At 42.4% G+C, this 18,047-nt stretch overlaps 1 protein-coding gene across 11 annotated transcripts in view; it reads left to right on the forward strand.

Annotated features, from left to right (window-relative positions):
* Positions 1-18,047, forward strand: part of CAPRIN2 (caprin family member 2) — a 331,530-nt gene that overhangs the window by 253,345 nt on the left and 60,138 nt on the right. For all 11 annotated transcript variants that reach the window (XM_033952547.1, XM_033952545.1, XM_033952548.1 and 8 more), the window contains one exon: positions 10,015-10,158. In XM_033952547.1, coding sequence (XP_033808438.1) covers positions 10,015-10,158 — 144 coding nt within the window. The remainder of the gene's footprint in view (positions 1-10,014; positions 10,159-18,047) is intronic.

Here is an 18,047-nt window from a genome sequence, read left to right on the forward strand (position 1 = left end):
AGACTTCTCAGGAAGCTACAAAGCCATGGCATAGAGGGAGATATACAAAGATGGATAGGCAAATGGCTGGAAAACCGAAAGCAGAGAGTGGGCATAAATGGGAAGTTCTCCGACTGGGAGAGAGTGACTAGTGGTGTGCCCCAGGGCTCGGTACTTGGGCCGATCCTTTTTAATATTTATATCAATGACCTGGAAAACGGAACATCCAGTGAGATCATCAAGTTTGCAGATGACACAAAACTCTGCCGGGCAATTAGATCGCAGGAGGACAGTGAGGAACTCCAGAGCGATTTGTGTCGGTTAGAAAAATGGGCGGAGAAATGGCAGATGAAGTTCAACGTGGAGAAATGCAAGGTAATGCATTTAGGCAGTAAAAATAAGGAATACGAGTACAGAATGTCAGGTGCAACTCTGGGGAAAAGTGAACAAGAAAGAGATCTGGGTGTACTGATAGATAGGACCCTGAAGCCGTCGGCACAATGCGTGGCAGCGGCAAATAAGGCAAATAGAATGTTGGGCATGATAAAGAAAGGAATCTCGAGTAGATCGGAGAAAGTTATAATGCCGCTTTATAGGGCAATGGTCAGACCCCACTTGGAATACTGCGTCCAACATTGGTCTCCCTACCTAAAGAAGGATATAAAACTGCTGGAGAGGGTGCAGAGACGAGCAACTAAACTAGTGAAGGGTATGGAGAAACTGGAATATGAGGATCGACTTAAAACACTGGGATTGTTCTCCCTTGAGAAAAGGAGACTGCGTGGGGATATGATCGAGACCTTCAAAATACTGAAAGGAATTGACAAAATAGAGCAGAGAAGATTATTTACAATGTCCAATTTGACACGGACAAGAGGACATGAAATGAAGCTAAGGGGGGGCAAGTTCAGGACTAATGTCAGGAAGTTCTGCTTCACACAGAGAGTGGTTGACATCTGGAATACTCTCCCAGGGGAGATTATTGCGGAATCGACAGTCCTAGGTTTCAAAAGCAAACTAGATGCATATCTCCTTGAGATAGGCATATAAAGATATGGTTGGCTATAAAATAAGCCAGGTGAATACCTAGCAGGGCCTCCGCGTGTGCGGATCGCCGGACTTGATGGACCGAAGGTCTGATCCGGAGATGGCGCTTCTTATGTTCTTATGTTCTTATGTTCTCAGTGGGGACATTCCTGCTATAGCAACTAGGCCACCTTTAGCGTTATTTGCATGTCTCGTACTCTTCCTAGACCCAGAGCTGCAATGTGCACCTTTCCTGGACTCCCCAGACCCAGAACTACAGTTTGCGCCTATCCCAGACTCGGAATTGTGTGTACCCTGTGGGGATATTCCCGCTTGGGCAACTTGACTTCTTTTAGTACAATTTGCAGTGTGTGCACTTTCGCTGGACCCAGAATTACAATGTGTATTTCTCCTAGTCCCAGAATCACAATGTGCACCCCTCCTAGACCCAGAATTACAATTTGAACTCCCCCTAGACCCAGAGTTACAATGTGTACTCCCCCTAGCCCCAGAATTACAATGTGACCCTGAATTATATAGTGTTTACTTACCTTAGTCTCAAAAAGGAATTGGTAGCTTAGCTCGTCAGGTAGGTTGTTTGTACCAGTACCCTCCCCCAACTTACCTAGTTTAAAGCCTTGTGAAGTAGGCGGGCTAAACGGTGTCCAAGGACGTTCTTCCCTCTTCTGGTCAGGTGTAACCCGTCTGGTCCCTGTAATCCTTGCAGTGCCTCTCCATGGTGCAGGAACCCAAAGTTCATCTCCTTGCACCATCCTTACAGCCAGTCGTTCGCCCTCTGGATGCGATCCTCCCTTGCACTGCCCTTGCCCTTCACTGGGAGGATCGATGAGAAGACCACCTGCGCATCCATCCTCCTCAGCTTCTCACCCAGGGCTCTGAAGTCTTCAGGTATGCTCTCCGCGGTGCTCCTGGCGGTGTCGTTGGTTCCGACGTGGATGAGAATCATGGGGAAGTGGTCTCGGGGCTTGATGAGTCTGTCCAGGCAAGCGGTTACATCCCGGATCCTGGCCCCTGGCAAACAGCAGACCTCTTTTGATTGCAGGGCTGGTCTACAAATTGGTCCCTCGGTGCCCCTTAGTAGCGAATCCCCGATGACCACCACTCTGCGCTTCTTAGGGGTGGGCCGACCTGTTGACTCCGGAACTGGAACCGTCTGCTGAACTACTTCCTGTACCTCGTTGTCAGGACCTTCCTGAAGCAGCTGGTATCTGTTTCTAAGGGTGATTTGAGGTGTCGATGTAGAGCCGCCCTGCATGTGAGAGAAAGAAACAGAATTAGGTCTATTGCGTTTTCCTGTGGAGGAAGTCACCAGCTGCCAGGAATCAGCGTCTCCAGTAATTTCCTGAATACCGATGGTTGGTTTCAAGTTTGCAGGTTTTGAAGCTTTGGGTGTCTCTAGGATGGTCTTGTCAGGTTCTTGTTCGGCGATCTGGGACAGCTCCTGTATGACTCCATCGATGAAGGTTTTGTCGTCACGGATGCTTCTTAAGCGTTGAACCTCTTCTCTCAGGCTCCTCAGCTCTCGCAAAAGGCTTTCATCTGGCTGAACCATTGCTTCCGTCTGTGTGGAGACTGTAGACATCTTTGAGGGGATGGCCTCGGTCTGCACAAAGACCGTAGCCATCCCCTGGGTACTACCGGCTAATGAAGTGCCTGTCTTGATTGAAGTCTTGCTGCTTCTAGTTCTGCTTGTCATTTATAAAAAGTTGTTTTTTTTTTGTTGTTGTTTTTTTTTTTAGATATTTGTTAGGATAGGGGCTGTTAGGTGTTGGTCAGAAAGTGTTGAGGTTGGAGGGATAGAAGTAGTTAGTTCTTAGTCAGAGGGATATAGTAGTTAGTTAATTGTCAGTTAAGGTTGCCTGCTTGTTAGTGTGCTAGAGAGGACAGTTTGGTTTAAATGTTAGAGGATAGCATGGTCTGCCTGTTAAAATGGTTTGGGGATAGAGTGATTGGTGTGGACTGCTTGTTAAGTGTGAAAGGGTTTAGTTGCCTGTTGGTTAGGTAGAAAGAAGAGAGTTGAAAGACTTGGAAGAAAGAAAGATTGAAGAAAGACTGAAGTACCCCTTTTATGGGGGAGCTCGGCTGTGACGTCGGGGGTGGGCGGAGCTACCACCCGCCTCTTCCCGCTCCCTTTGCCGCTTCTCCTGCCTTCTCCGCTCCTCTCCGCACCCTTTTACTGCCTCCTCCGACTCTCCGTTCGCTTCTCCTGTCCTCTCTGCTCCTCTCTTTCTTCCTGCTCTAGTCCGCCCGCTGTGTCAGCCTTCTCTGCCCTGCAGTTGGGAACAAGCACACTCGCACACTGTCTGCTTACAGCACCTCCGATCTGCTCCGCTCCGCTCCCAGCTTCACCACGTGCTTGCTCCAACAGACCCCCTTTGGCTGGCCTAGTGATCATCATCCAATAACACTTGTCAACAAAAAAAACCAAAGTTTTTCTTTGCTACTGAGAACTTAAGTGTTGATTTCAGATCTTTAATTGAAATTCAGCTAGCACAGGGGTAGGGAATTCTGGTCCTCGAGAGCCGGAGCCAGGTCAAGTTTTCAAGATATCTACAATGAATATGTATGAGATGGATTTGCATGCACTGCCTCCTTGAGATGCAAATCTATCTCGTGCATATTTATTGTGGATATCCTGAAAACCTGACCTGGCTTTGGCTCTCGAGGACCGTAATTGCTTACCCCTAAGCTAGCACGTCAGGTTTCTGAGATGCACATTACTGATTTGTAGACAGTTTGCCATATTGGCACAATATTACGAGTTTGAACTGTCCCACTTGTGTTAAGACATTTACTCTGAAAACAAACATGAAGACAATAAGGAGACATGTTACAGATTATATTTACGCCTCTCAACTCACACAAAAATGAGGTCAGCATGTTCAGAAATGTTTGAGACACTTGCTTTTTACGCTTCTACTGTACATTTGTCTCTTTGCAAGAAACAACAATAGTCTCCCATCATACTGGGATTGAACTTTCCCTGATATCTGCTTTCTATCACCTTTGATATCTTGATGAAATTTTTCCCCATGCTTATTGCTGACATCACCAAGATTGGGTGGGAAGAAGTCGATCATTAAGATCTTTTTGAGTTAGCAGGTGAGGTTGTTTGTCATCCACTTCTGGTTCATACAACTCCTCCACAGCAGCAGAGGCACATTTTTCATCTGAACTTTCGGCACATTATGCTGCAGAAGTCGAAGGAGGAATTGGAACTAGATTCTCCGAGTCATGAGGCACAGGTTTAATTGCTGACGAGCAATCAGGATACATAATTTTTGATTTATTCCTCTTTGTGTATCCAGCAATTTTTGTCATGCACAAATAAGTCTGAGTGATGATTTGTTGGTTCACGTCACCACGGGTACTGCAAAAGGCATCTTCTTCCGTTTCTCATTCTGTTAATCCAGAATAGCAGACAGTGCCCACGTTTTATCTTGGTCGCCAACTTTACAGCCAAAATAGTGCTTGTATGCACTTTGAAGTCTGCTGGACAGGTTCTTTCACTGATCTTGTGCAGTAAATTATCCGCAGACATAACAGAAATTATCAGGGTGGTTAACACAACCTCATCTGTTCATAATAATTATATCTTATTTATACACAAAACAAGAAGATACAAAATCCATTACAACAAATGTACAAAACCCTCGCCAATGTACAGAACTAGTGAATGCCTACTGACGTATCCACGCTAACAAAAAACAGAGAATTCTACTTCCTATCTCATAAGAGAAGCCAAGAACAACCCTAAATAAAAGAAAAAAAACTGGAAGCTAGCGAGAGTGGAGTAGAAAATATCAGCCCTCCCCCAAAAGAATCCCTTTACCTCCCTCCCCCCACCCACTCCAGGACAATTCTAAGAAATATACACAGTCAAAAAGAAAGCAGTGGCAAAAGAGCAGAAAAAAACCAAATAGTTCAGGTAACGGTACGCCAAGATTCATATGCATCCCAAATCTTATGATACTGGACAAAACAGCCATGTTGAAATGCTGTCAGCTTGGACATTAGACGCAAGTAATCCAATTTAATGAGTCCAGTGAAGGAAGAGAAGACTGTTTGGGTGGGAGCTCAATTGGGTATCTTGTTTGCTCCGGGGGACAAGATCATACCCTCAATTTCTTCCTTTAAAAAGGCCCTTGAGTCTGTTTACCCCCATAGGGGCTATTTGGAGATAGCAGCTAAATGGACAGGGGACTTGGGGGTGGAGGTGAGTTCAGCTGCTATAGAAAAGGCCCTTAGTTTAGGGGTTTCTGCCATTTCTAGTGCCTATTATAGAGAGAGCCTTTTTAGGGTAGTTTTGAGAGCCTACAATTTCTTAGGTTCAGGCTTGTCATTTTGGCTTACTGGACACATGATGTTGCCCCAAATTGTCACCAAGCGGATAACACCTTGGGCTATGCCTTTTGGTTTTGTCTCCATATTCAGACCTTTTGGGGGAATATATGTGCTTTTCTTGGTGCTGGCCTTCAGAGTATTGTGCCCCCCTTTCCTCAGATGGCGTTGTTTCCCCAATGGGAGGGGATCTTTCAAAAGGGGAGCAGAGGGTTACTTCACAAGGCCTTTATAGTGGGACAGAAGTGTATCCTGCAACACTGGCTGGAAGGGACTCTGCCTTCATTTTGGCACTGGAGGGCAGCGTTTTATGCTATTATGCTTCTGGAGGCTCAAGTGACCTCCCCCCAGTTTTAAACAGCGTAGATACTGGATGACCTGGGAACCCAAAATTCAGCAGCTACTGGCCAGGGCACGCAGCTTTGTCTTGATTTCTTTGCACTTGTAATGAGGATGTTGAAGTACTTCCTTCTTTTTCTTTTTGGGATTAATTTAATAAATAGGCATTCATAAATGTGTCAGAAAAACTACAATGCCTGTATTAACAATAAAAAAATCAAAATAAAATAACCCTAACAAAGTGTAATAGTGCTCAATGAATGTGCTCAGTACCATGATTGTTGAAGTGAGTGCTGCCAAGTGAGAAATCTACATTAATCTTTCATTGTATTTTTGAATATTAGGTAGTCAACGTAATGTGCAGTCTTTCTTTTTTTTTTTTTTTTTTTAATAGTAAGTTGGCGTTTCACAGCATTTTCTTATTTTGTTTGTTTATGTTTTCAGAGTTATGCAGCTAAGCTCGGTGACATTTTTCTGCGTTTGTTTGAATCATATCATTCCTCCTGAAGAAGAAGAGATTTGAAACTCGGCCAGAGTTGAAGGGTGAACTGAGTTTGACTCTAGGCTTTGTATTTTGTTTGGACACAGCTGAAGCAGAAAGTTTGTTTTACGTTTGGTAACGGACAACAGACGATACACTTTTTGATGATTTTGATATTTTTGAAATTTAATTTACACTTTGGGTGACTAACATTTTAAGAAAATAAGAATTGCTGCTGCTGGGTCAGACCAGTGGTCTATCGTGTCTAGCAGTCCCCTCCCGCGGCAGCCCTTAGGTCAAAGACCAGTGCTCTAATTGAGTCTAGCCTTACCGGCGTACGTTCTGGTTCGTGCATTATTGCAATATTTAAGATCTCAGACGTTTCTTCTAACAACTCTACAAGTCTATTCATATAAAGATAAGTAATAATTAATTTCTAATGTATTAAATGAGTACTTGTGTTCATACAGAGTGTTAGAGTAAGGTAACGAAGGACTGGATGTTGCAATTATGGCCCTCTGTTCCATTGGTCTTGGTCCAAATGACCGGTGTGAGTGGTGGTACATCACCTTAGTCTTTCCCCTAACTAACTTAACTCCCGAGACAAAAAAACACCTGGCATCTATGGATGGCCGATTTAAAATTGAAACTCAATTCAGAAAAAAACAATTTCTTTCTGGCGAGTCTGAACAACAAAATCAAAGATTCATCAATTTCCTTGAATGGTCAAGTCTTTCCTATCACTGATTCCATAAACATTCTGGGAGTGACACTAGACCGCAACTTTACCCTTGAAGCACACACCGACTTACTGGTCAGAAAAGGCTTCTCCGCATTATGGAAACTAAGAACCATCAGAAAGTACTTCGACACAACCTCATTCCGCTTACTGCTGCAATCCTCCATTCTAAGCTTACTCGACTACTGTAACATCATTTACCTGGAGTCTTTAAAAAAAAAAAAAAACATGCAAAGACTCCAAATCATTCAAAATTCGGCAATCCAACTGATCTTTGGGCTAAAAAAATAGGAACACATAACTCCCTACTACCAAAAACTCCACTGGCTGCCCTTGGAAGCAAGAGTGCAGTTCAAGTTTGCCTGTCTCTGTTACAAATCTATTCTTGGCTCCCCATTTTATACTTGGTTCCCCATTTCATCTTAGATTGTTCATCCAGACCCACACGCAGAGTTCACCTGTTTAACCATCCAACACTAAAGACCTGCCGTTATAAAATATACCTGAACAGATCACTTGCCTTCCAAGCAGGTCAACTAAATGATTGGCTGGGCAATATTATCTCACGCTCCTCATCCTACCTAAATTTCAGAAAATTATTAAAAACAAACCTGTTTAACCGATTTGTATCCTAAGACCTCTTATGCACGACCTCTTGTGCACGACCTCTTGTTTCCCAAGATCCCTTATGCCTTCCTCTGTATCCTGCTCACCTATATATATTGTACCTGTATCCTGCTTACCTATCCTGCTTACCTAAATATATTGTATCTATATTCACTGATTGTACCTATTCGCTGATTTGTCCAGCCCTTCTTTGTTGTAAACCGCCTCGAACTACTACGGCTTTGGCGGTATATAAGAATAAAATTATTATTATTATTATTGAGCACTATTACACTTTGTTAGGGTTATTTTATTTTGATTTTTTATTGTTAATACAGGCATTAGTTTTTCTGGTTAATATGATCTTTAACATAATGCTACAATCCCTTCTTTTCTTCCTACCTTGCTTTCCTGAACAGATTATAGACTGGTATAACTACATCCCAGTCATGGATCTCCATGAACCACGTCTCTGATCGCCACTGTATCCAACTCATCTTCCATCACAGTTTCTAGATCCAGAATCTTGTTTCCTACACTTCAAGCATTAGTATATACTGCTTTCCAGACGTTGACCCCTTTTCCCATCTGTGTAGAGGTATTCAGTGATTTACTTACCTGAGGGCTTATACTCCCCTGGGGGCTTGATCACCCTGCCCCATCACTTCTAGTTTAAAGCCCTCTTCAGTAGATTAGCCAGCCTGCCGCCGTAGGCACTTCTTTGATGGATGTATACCATCCCTGCTCAACAGCCCTTGAAAAATCATCCTGTGGTCCAGGAAGCCAAAATGCTCTCGACGATGCCATCCACATAGCCACACATTTATTTCCAGGATGTGTGCTTCTCTGACCTGACAGGGTAGTAGATGCATGGAACAGTCTCCTGGAAGAGGTGGTAGAAACAGAGACTGTTTGAATTCAAAAGAGGGCCTGGGATAGGCATGTGGGATCTCTCAGAGAGAGAAAGAGATTATGGTTACTGCGGATGGGCAGACTAGATGGGCCATTTGGCCTTTATCTGCCATCATGTTTCTATGTTTCTACAACAAAACCTACTTATTGTTTTAACTACAAGAGGCTCGTATAATGTATGAATCCATTTGAAACAGCATTTTCTGTTACAGGTCCCTCTCTGTGGAATTCCCTCCCCTCCTATATCTGTTCGGAATCTTAATTGGATAAATTTAAATCTGTCTTTAAGATGCCTTTGTGCAATGACCCTTTTGTTTCTTAGTTCCCTCCCCTCTTCTGTCCTCCTCCAACTGAGACAGAAGTTTGTAGTATTTCCTTCCCATAATCTTTCCTTTCCCTGTCCTGTCATTTAATGATATTCTTTCTTCACTTCAATCTTCATTTCATTTCAGTCTATCTAATCTCTCTCCCTTCTCAATTTAATTGGTTTACATGTACACCATCCATGATCTCTACATGGTCTTTGCTACATAGGCACAGCTTGTTTATCTTTAGCATATGAAAGGTGTATAAAGGGGGGGGAGGATTGATATCTGAATGCAGTTGTATTAGTTATTGGGGGGGAAAAATCTGGGTTGCAATGGAGCTCAATCACTCTTTAATTGGGTTCTTTCATATGTGATCCATCATAAGTTGTTGTGTTGTTGTTTTTTTTTTGTTGTTGTTTTTTTAAAGCCGGTCCTACAGAGCTCCCTAGTCAGTCCGGTTTGTAAGATATCCATAGTGAATATGCGTGAAATTTTTAAGCAATAAAGGCAATGCATGCATATTCATTGTGGATATCTGAAAACAGGACAGCCTTGAGAAACACTGCATTATATCTGCAGTTTAAAGGTCCCTTTTAAAAGATAAATTGACCACCTTAAAAGCAATTGGGTATATAGGTTTTATAGTACACAGGGTGTTCAAAAGTTAAACTGTTTGAGATAAAAGATCAACTAGTGTGGTACCGCCTAGCTAGGGAAGATAGAAAATGTTGTGATGCTACAGTTGACTAGTTTTTCTGTTGTAAAGAAATACATATGTTATAATAAAGCTGCGGCCAAGGTTTTGCCACTGTAAAATTTGAGTTGAATTTAAATTTTTGGTAGTGAATGTGGTAAGATAGTGAATAGAATTGCAAGTGCCAATGTTAGCACATTGAGAGAAATTTGAGTATAACGCCTTACAGTTGGAGCTGTGGCTAACAATAGCTTTCCTGAAGAATCTGAATCTTGATTACCCTTGATCTGACATAAATTGAATTGGCTAACATAGGTGAAGAGGAGATATTCTACATATCGCTATTGTAAATGTAGGGGCTCAAAGTTTTAATCAATTGAAGTATGATGAGATGTCACACTTTATTTCATGTACTTAAGACTATAGTAGAGGTTCTGGTATGTATAAATGCACAAGCTTTGGAGTTTAAACTGTCTAGAATCTGGCTTTTGGGCCTTACGTATTAATTTGATATAACCACCTGATAAGTAGATATGTTTCTCGGCTGATCTCCTTTTTCCTCCATCAGGCAACTGTTCCCTTGCTGAGTGAGTCTCCTATAACAACCTCAAGTTCTTCCATGTCACCAATATCTAAGGAAAAAGCTTTTAAGTGTTCAGCTACCAGAAGCTCAACAGCTATAAGTACAACTCCCTTTCAAACAATGCAGACTGTAAGTACAACTTGTAAGTTGCCATTATGAAACACTTTACTTTAATTAACCTAGATTCTGTCAGTTTAATAAAATGTAAGGATGGTCGCACCCCCACAATGTTAGGTGGTAGGGGTTAAGTGAAATGCGCACTGGCCAACGCCAGGTCCCAGGTTCAGTTCCCTCACCGATGACTCACCAGGAAGTAGAATCAGAGGCACAGCCAGAGGTTTTTGCATAAAGAATATATTATAGAAATAGTCTTACAGAAAAGTAATATTTATAAGCATTACAATTAAGTAGAGAGTATTACACTTAAATAGAGAGCCCAGCAGTTCCCCTGCCTTACAGAGTCCAGAAGGAATTGAGTGTGAAGTTTCAGGGAAAGGCAGAGAGAGAGAGGGGGATGGGGTGATGTTTCGTGTTCCATAGATAAAGAGAAGGATAGACAGAGAGATAGAGAGAGCTCAAGAGATAAAGAGAAGGATAGACAGAGAGATAGAGAGAGCTCAAGAGAGAACCAGAGTGCCAAGCCAAGAGATAGCTAGATAGAAAGAAAGAGAGAGAGAGGGCCAAGACCCCTCTCCTGATAGCTTGATAGGAAAAGAGACACTGATAGCTCCATAGAAAAAGAGATAGATTGATAGAGCAGAGAGCAGGCTTTTATACCTTGGAATCTTATTCTGACTAGAGAAAATATTGTATCTCCCAGTATCTTTCTGTTTAGAACTTGCAAACTGTTTGAGACAATGGTCCATTTAATTGACAAAGGAGAGTGTGACATCTGCAAGCATGGTGATGGGATTAGGTCTCTGGCTTCTTTGTTTCTTGATCTGTGCACTTGGACCTAAGCACCCTCTTAATCAGACATTAACACCTTTTAGCTAGTCATGATTCAATCAGGGAAACTTAAAACCATATCAGGGAAACTTAACACAGTCTCCCTGCACGAAGGGTCTATTTGCCTTCCCATGCCAGGGTTAGATTGATATAATCTCCCATAGGCCTCTAGGCTGACATCTCCCATAATTTTTTTATTTTTATTCTTTGAAATGAGGGCAAGCTTGTGGTACCCTCGCTTACCTCCAACAGTACGTCCCCTGTCTTGCAGAATCTCCAAGCTATGAAGATAGGTTGTATAGTCCATAAACAGTTCCCATTACGAGTTCAAACCTCTGTCTTAGGTCGTATAGGCCATAATCTGGGCGGGGATCCCAGTATGCTTATATCTTACCCGTCGTTGAGCGAATGAACGGTGCATAAGGGATGCAGGCAGCTTTTTCCGGAGGTTCAGGTATAAAGGTACCAAGATGTCATGAGAGAGTATGGGATATGGGATAATATTATATCTGATCCTGGTAATGGTAATGCAATAGGCCATGCCAAATTAAAACCAAATTAGAACCAAATTAGCAAGTGTCGGAGAAGATACTGGAAATACATGTATAACTGCCTTAAAAAGCTAGAAGGAAGCTTGTGAGATAAAGAAAAGTACATGTGTTTCACTTTACAGCAAAGGAAAAATCATAATAATACATAGCAAAATTTGTACAATAATTAAGATAATGATAGGGTGAATTAAAACATTAAATACGTGGTTTGCAGTGGGCGAATACCCAAAGAAAAGTTCCCAAACTAAGACATGAGCGTCTCGTAGCAAATTTTGTGCAATCTGTCCATTTTCAAGAGTGATAGTATGATTCAGTAAAGTTCAGCAGCTTTTGAAATGTCTCATTGCCCATACCAAGAGGTAGTGGATGCACAGCATATGAAATAAAGTCTGGAATGTCCATAGAATAGGTTAAATAGGTGGAATTGTACAGCAAAGCGTTCTTAGGAAGGTGGCTATATCTGATGAACAGGAAACATTGTGTACAGCATGTGTGTAAAAGTCTTTGCAGTCAGGGTGTAGGAAGATGAATTAGTCCAGCAGGAACCGGCAGTCTCTTTAATCTGGTGAGATGCACGCTTGGGATGAAATGATGTTTGCACAGGATCTGATGTTTGCAAAGGATACAAGTGGTGTTCACCCTTGAGATGAAATGATGTCTGTGCATACAGGGAGGGATTTGAAAAGAGTCCCGATATCATTCAGCAGCTGTACTCCAGTGTGATCCAAATAAGAGATAGAAAATGGAAGAGAAAACATGTTGCCTGTACTGAATGTAGAGAGAGAGAGAAACCAGGTTGCCTGTACTGAATGTAACATGTAACAATATTGATGCATTTACTTGGTATAGTTATGGCAAAAGACAGACAATATTCAGGTACTTAAGGTTCTTAATCAAACATTCCAAAAAGATATGTTTTTGTGTGCTGCATATAACTATTATGGCAATTCAGAGAAACCATAATTCTGTACTGAATGTATATATAAAAAAAATTATGTCAGAAATGTGTACTGAATCTAATGAGGACCATAGAATAAACACGGTATAGATATAGAATAAAACCTTTTCTTAAAAATATAACCCCTAACTAAGCTACATTTAGCATATGCAAATTATAGGGAAAAAAGAACATTGCGCAATTGGGCTAGTTAAAAAAAAAAATGGGGAAAAGAGCTCTAGAAATGGCCGATGTTATGTATCCTGGGGTACCCCCTAAACTAAAACAAATAGACAAGACAGACCACATGGCACAGACAACATAAAACACAAAGTATGAGGCGTAAGGCTATTCTTCCCTCTGTCAAGTGTGCAGGGCTGAATTTAACTCTGCAAATAAACACATTGTTATAGAAAAACACAGCAAAGATGAACACCTGAGTAGTACAAATAATGCATATCATAACCATCTCATATTCAGAAAAGGCATAAAGCTAATATCTTCTTTGGAACATCTCTATCTCTGCAGTGATAAAGAGGAACCTTGGAAAACATTAGAAATATCCTTGTGCCAAAATTGGTCTGGGATGGCTATGTATATATCCGCTGCTAAGAAAAAGAAAAAAACATTTTAAATTAGCAGCAACCTCAAGGTCACTTAGAGCAAACTTTGTCCATGTTCCATTCAGGCCGACCTGGACCACATGTCTACCACCTGGGTCCCACTGCACTCGGAGGAATGGGCACTGCGGTGCAGAAGTCAGGTGCAGGCTAGATTTGTCTTTTGTCTGCACTGTTGTGTCCTGGCATTCAGAGGCAAGGGGCAAATTCCAAAAATCATGAGTCATGTCTAGGACAGAGAAAAATGCACATTTAGGGTTAAATTTCACAGTAATGTCAGAGTAAGAGGCTGCCACTGGTACTACAGGCTTTGAAATCTTAGGGCCTGAGAGTGTATAGGGAGCCTAACAGAGCCCTCAGAATTAGCAAATGACCCAGTTGGAGAGCCACATGCTAAAGAGATAGGTCCACTCAGACCTCTCTCCTCCATCTTAGGCACCAGTTCTGTTGCTGGAGGAAGTACTGGATGCTGTGTTTGTGGTTGAGGATCTTTGCCCTCAAACAAAATTTCTGTGTACCTTTTCCCACAGTCTTGTGCCCAAACTGAAACATCTGCAGCCTCTGAGTGAGTTACACTATGATCATGCTTCAGCACTGGCATGCTACACTGTGTGGATAACTGAACAGGAATAACCTCGTGAATCAAAAGTTTAGAAGCATTTAGAATTCCTGTACCCAATGCAAGACCAGCCACCTCAACTATTTCTTTGCCCATATTCTCACTCGTGCTGGCAGTAGTTTCTACAATGTCTTTCATTTGTTCCTTTTGTGGGATAGACACACACTTTGAAGCTTTGTCATTTAGACCCTGAATCTCACAAATTTCCATATTTTTCTGATCTCCAGTAGGAGGCGCTCTATCTGTGAAACTGATTCTAGCCCCTGTATCAATCAAAATTAATTTATCCTGACCCTCTATGGTAGTATTAACATTGGGGCAGTCGGAAGTGTCCAATATCAAAGGTGCCACATAACTCAAGCTGAATTCTGAGTCTGACTTCTTTCCCTTATCCTGCGTCTCCAAAAGTGAGTCCACTGGTAAGTGAAAGGAGTCTGGCTGGGCTGTAAAGGCCTGAGTCACCTTGGCATTCGGACACAGAGAGTCAGGACATCCCTATGCACTAGCACTGTTTTTCCTAGCTGTCAAATCACATTTTACTCTGTCCAATTCTATCTGCATTGTGTGCCGATCCTGTTCCCATTTCATTTTCTCTTTTTGTAATGCTTCTGTCTGTGCTCTGAGCTCATGGAAAGGAATGTAAGTGGAGGCATTTCTGTAACTACCTCTGACATGACCTCTATTACCTGTGTGTGGTGTGTTCTTGTATTGGGGTGCTCCCTCAGCACGCCACCTTCTAGCTTCTGAGACTGAAATAATTTGAGCTGGCTGGGTCTTCCACACAGACCCAATCCTGAGCAGTAAAGTGTCAAAAGGCGTAGTTTTAGGGTCCTCCGAGAACAACAGAAGGTGTTTAGTAATCTCGGGAGATAATAATTCTAATAGGAATTCTTTATGTTCTCTCTGACCATAATCTGAGGAAGTGGGCCAATGTTCATGTTCGTTAAGTACCGCGTTGATTACCCACACTCTATATGCAAACTGCTCTGGTGTATCACTTGGCAGGGGTGAAAGAGTTCTAAGTACTTGCAAAGAGGTGCAGCGAAATAGTTGTTCGATGCCCATCTTTACAAACTGGTATGGATGAACAAGAGATCCAAATTTATAATAATGTGGACCCAGGGCTAGGTGCATAAGCTTATCAAAATCTGCATTGTTCCTTTTGTATTTCCCTAGACCCCAGTGAATCAGTATGTCAGTAGCCCATTTGCACCATTCATTTATGTTAAAAGGCATAGGGCCCACTTTCTCCACTATTCTTTCAATGTCACTATCTTTCATATGTCCCTGCAGCACTACAGTTACTGGAACTGTGTCACTTATAGGGGTACTATTGGTATTGCTCTGGCCTGGTAATGAATTTTCCTCACTTTTGTTTGTCGGTTCTTCTTCCTGTTCTACATCTGTAGCTAGTTTACCCTTTCTCGACCTGCTACAAAAACGGTTTTCTGACTACATGGATTATATGGTGATGGTGGCACAGGTGCAGACGGCAGACTAGCCTGTCCCTGTGAGGCACATTTTGACTTTAAATACTTTAATTCTGCCTTGGCCTCTTCTAATTGTTCATTTACAGTTAAAAAGGAATTTGTGGCCTGAACAATTTGGGTTCTTAGCATGGATATATTAATTTGTGCCTCATCTAAGTCTTTGGACAGCTGATGGCACTGAGTATTCAAGTCAGTATTTTCTTGTGTTAGGCTAATAACTCCCCTTAATATTCCTTGAATGAAAAGGCATTTTCTTTTATTTGTTTTCTTTCTAAACTCCTGAGAATGAGAAACCATTTGTTTCTGAATATCGTGCCATGTGTGTTCAGGAAAATTACCCTCATATGGACCCCCTTTCTTGTCAAAATATTTGTGTACAATATCTGTGAGTTCTTGAAAATCAAAAGGATTCATATTTGAGGCTGCAGAAGTCTGCCTTGGTTCATGAGAGAGAATGGGCTTCTAAATGTCCCTATCTGTGTGTAGCCTTTGAGATTGAAATGCTCCCACTTATGAAGGAGGGAGACTTTAGTTAATAGGTAGAAAATCGAGGTAAAGCGTGTTAGGCAAGAGTCATTGGCATAAATAATACACTTATGCCTACACTTGCCCCCACTGGTTACTACCTGAAATTTACAGGCAGAAGTTTAGCAGGATAAAATATAGAAGAGCAGAGGTGTCAGCTGCCAGTTCCAGTCCAGTGTGCACTGGGCCTTTCACCAGGGCAGAGACTGACAAGAAATAGAATTAAAAGCACAAGGTAAAAAAAGTAAAAGTTAGTACAGATGTGGCGTGTCTTAATTGAGTGACTGTTTTCACTTTGAACCCTGCTTTTCTTCAGAGCAGCTCAAATATTCTTACATGCAACACCCTAGCAAGCATATAATAGCAAATCATACAATGCAAACTGGCACAGGTAGACTACAAAGACTTTTGATAGTAAAATCTCACCAAATATAAAACCCAAAATATTACTGAAACTTTTCACAATTGTGTCATCCAGTCTAAAACAATTTAAGGGTTCCAAAAGGACTTTTGATTTCTATCTCACTGTCTATCAATCAAAAATAGAAAGTCAATTGATATATAAAATCTCACCAAGTATAAAACCCCACAATATTACTGGAACTTTTCAACAGTGTGTCATCCAGTCTAACGTATAATCAATCTAAGGGTTTTGCAAGGACTTTTGATTTCTATATCACTCTGTCTATACATAATCCTATTGCACAGTGCATAAAAGGAGGGAAAAAAACAAGCAAACTTGAATTCTACTTACCCAAATGAAATCATCAGGAGGGACCGAAACGAGCCCCCAAAATGTCAGTTTAATAAAATGTAAGGATGGTCGCACCCCCACAATGTTAGGTGGTAGGGGTTAAGTGAAATGCGCACTGACCAACGCCAGGTCCCAGGTTCAGTTCCCTCACCGATGACTCACCAGGAAGTAGAATCAGAGGCACAGCCAGAGGTTTTTGCATAAAGAATATACAGTGGTGCCTCACACAACGAACTTAATTGGTTCCAGGAGCAAGTTTGTTATGCGAAAAGTTCGTTATGTGAAACGCGTTTTCCCATAACAATACATGTAAAAAAAAATAATTCGTTCTGTAGCATAAAATATGCTAAGATGACATAAAAAAAGATAAATTTTTTGTTATTATTTTTATTTAGATACATCTAAAAACATAATTGTTTTTTAAAACACACATTTTTTAAATTTAAAGACAGACTAAGTAGAGTCTAATTTTACAGTGAGAGAGGGCAGAGTCTCAGCTGCAAAAACTGGGACTTAACTGTTCATTTTTTTTTTTTTCTAGCATCGGGGAAGCGGCGAGAGTAGCTCCGCCCCCCCCAAAGCAGCCCCCTTTCCTTCTCCCGCTGACTCTCTCTCTGGCCCCCTTTCTCTGTCTGTCTTTCTGTCCCTCTCACTGCCCCTGTGTCTTTCTTTCTTTCTTTCTGTCTCCCTCCCTCCCGCTGTCTGTCTGTCATTTTTCACCATTTCCCTGTGCAGCAGCATAAGGGGTTAGGGAGTTTCTCAGGCTGGCAAACTGTCTTCTCCTCTCCCTCTCTAATGCTCCTCCTATGCTTTCCTTTTCTGTTCTCTTCCTCCTTCACCATCCCCTCCTCTTTGTCCAATCTCTCTCTCTCTGCTTCTCTCCTCCTCTCTGATTTTCTTCTTCTACCTTGCCTCTCCTCCACCCTCTGATGCTCGTCTCTCCTGATTCCCCCCTCTGGTGCTGGCCGACTCGTGGCTGGCACCCATTGGCTGCTGCGCGCGAGACCTGCCAGCGGCCGGATGCAATGGGAAGCAGTCATCTGTTGGAGGCTGTAGTCGGGAGTCAGCGCCGTTAAAGCTGGTGGTTCTGCTTAGAAAGAACCACGCGCCTGTTTGAAAACTGTCACGCCGCTGGAGCCGGGAGGCGACAGAGAGCAACCGTTGCCAATCCAGCGCGTCTCTCCCCGTCTCCTCCCTGTGCGCGCATGCTCGCTCTCAGGCCTCCACTCCCCACCATCCTAACTCATACCTGAGGCCGTCCACCACCAACACCACTTCCGCAGCTCGCTCGCACTTCGATACCCCGTCCCCTCTGACGCGGGCCGCCTCGCTGGAAACAGGAAGTGTTTGGGGGGGAGGGCTAGATGCTGGATAATCGGGGGAAACAAGTGAGAGAGGGCAGTTAAGCGCAGTGCCTGCGCGGAAGGATGCAGCTCGGGCGACTTCGTTGTGTGAAACGAAGTCCGTTGTACAAATCAAGACAAGAAGTTCGTTGTGCGCAGCGTTCGCTGTGCGAGGCGTTCGTTATGCGAGGCACCACTGTATTATAGAAATAGTCTTACAGAAAAGTAATA

This window comes from Geotrypetes seraphini, chromosome 7 (assembly GCF_902459505.1).
Source record: "Geotrypetes seraphini chromosome 7, aGeoSer1.1, whole genome shotgun sequence".
Lineage (NCBI taxonomy): Eukaryota > Metazoa > Chordata > Amphibia > Gymnophiona > Dermophiidae > Geotrypetes > Geotrypetes seraphini.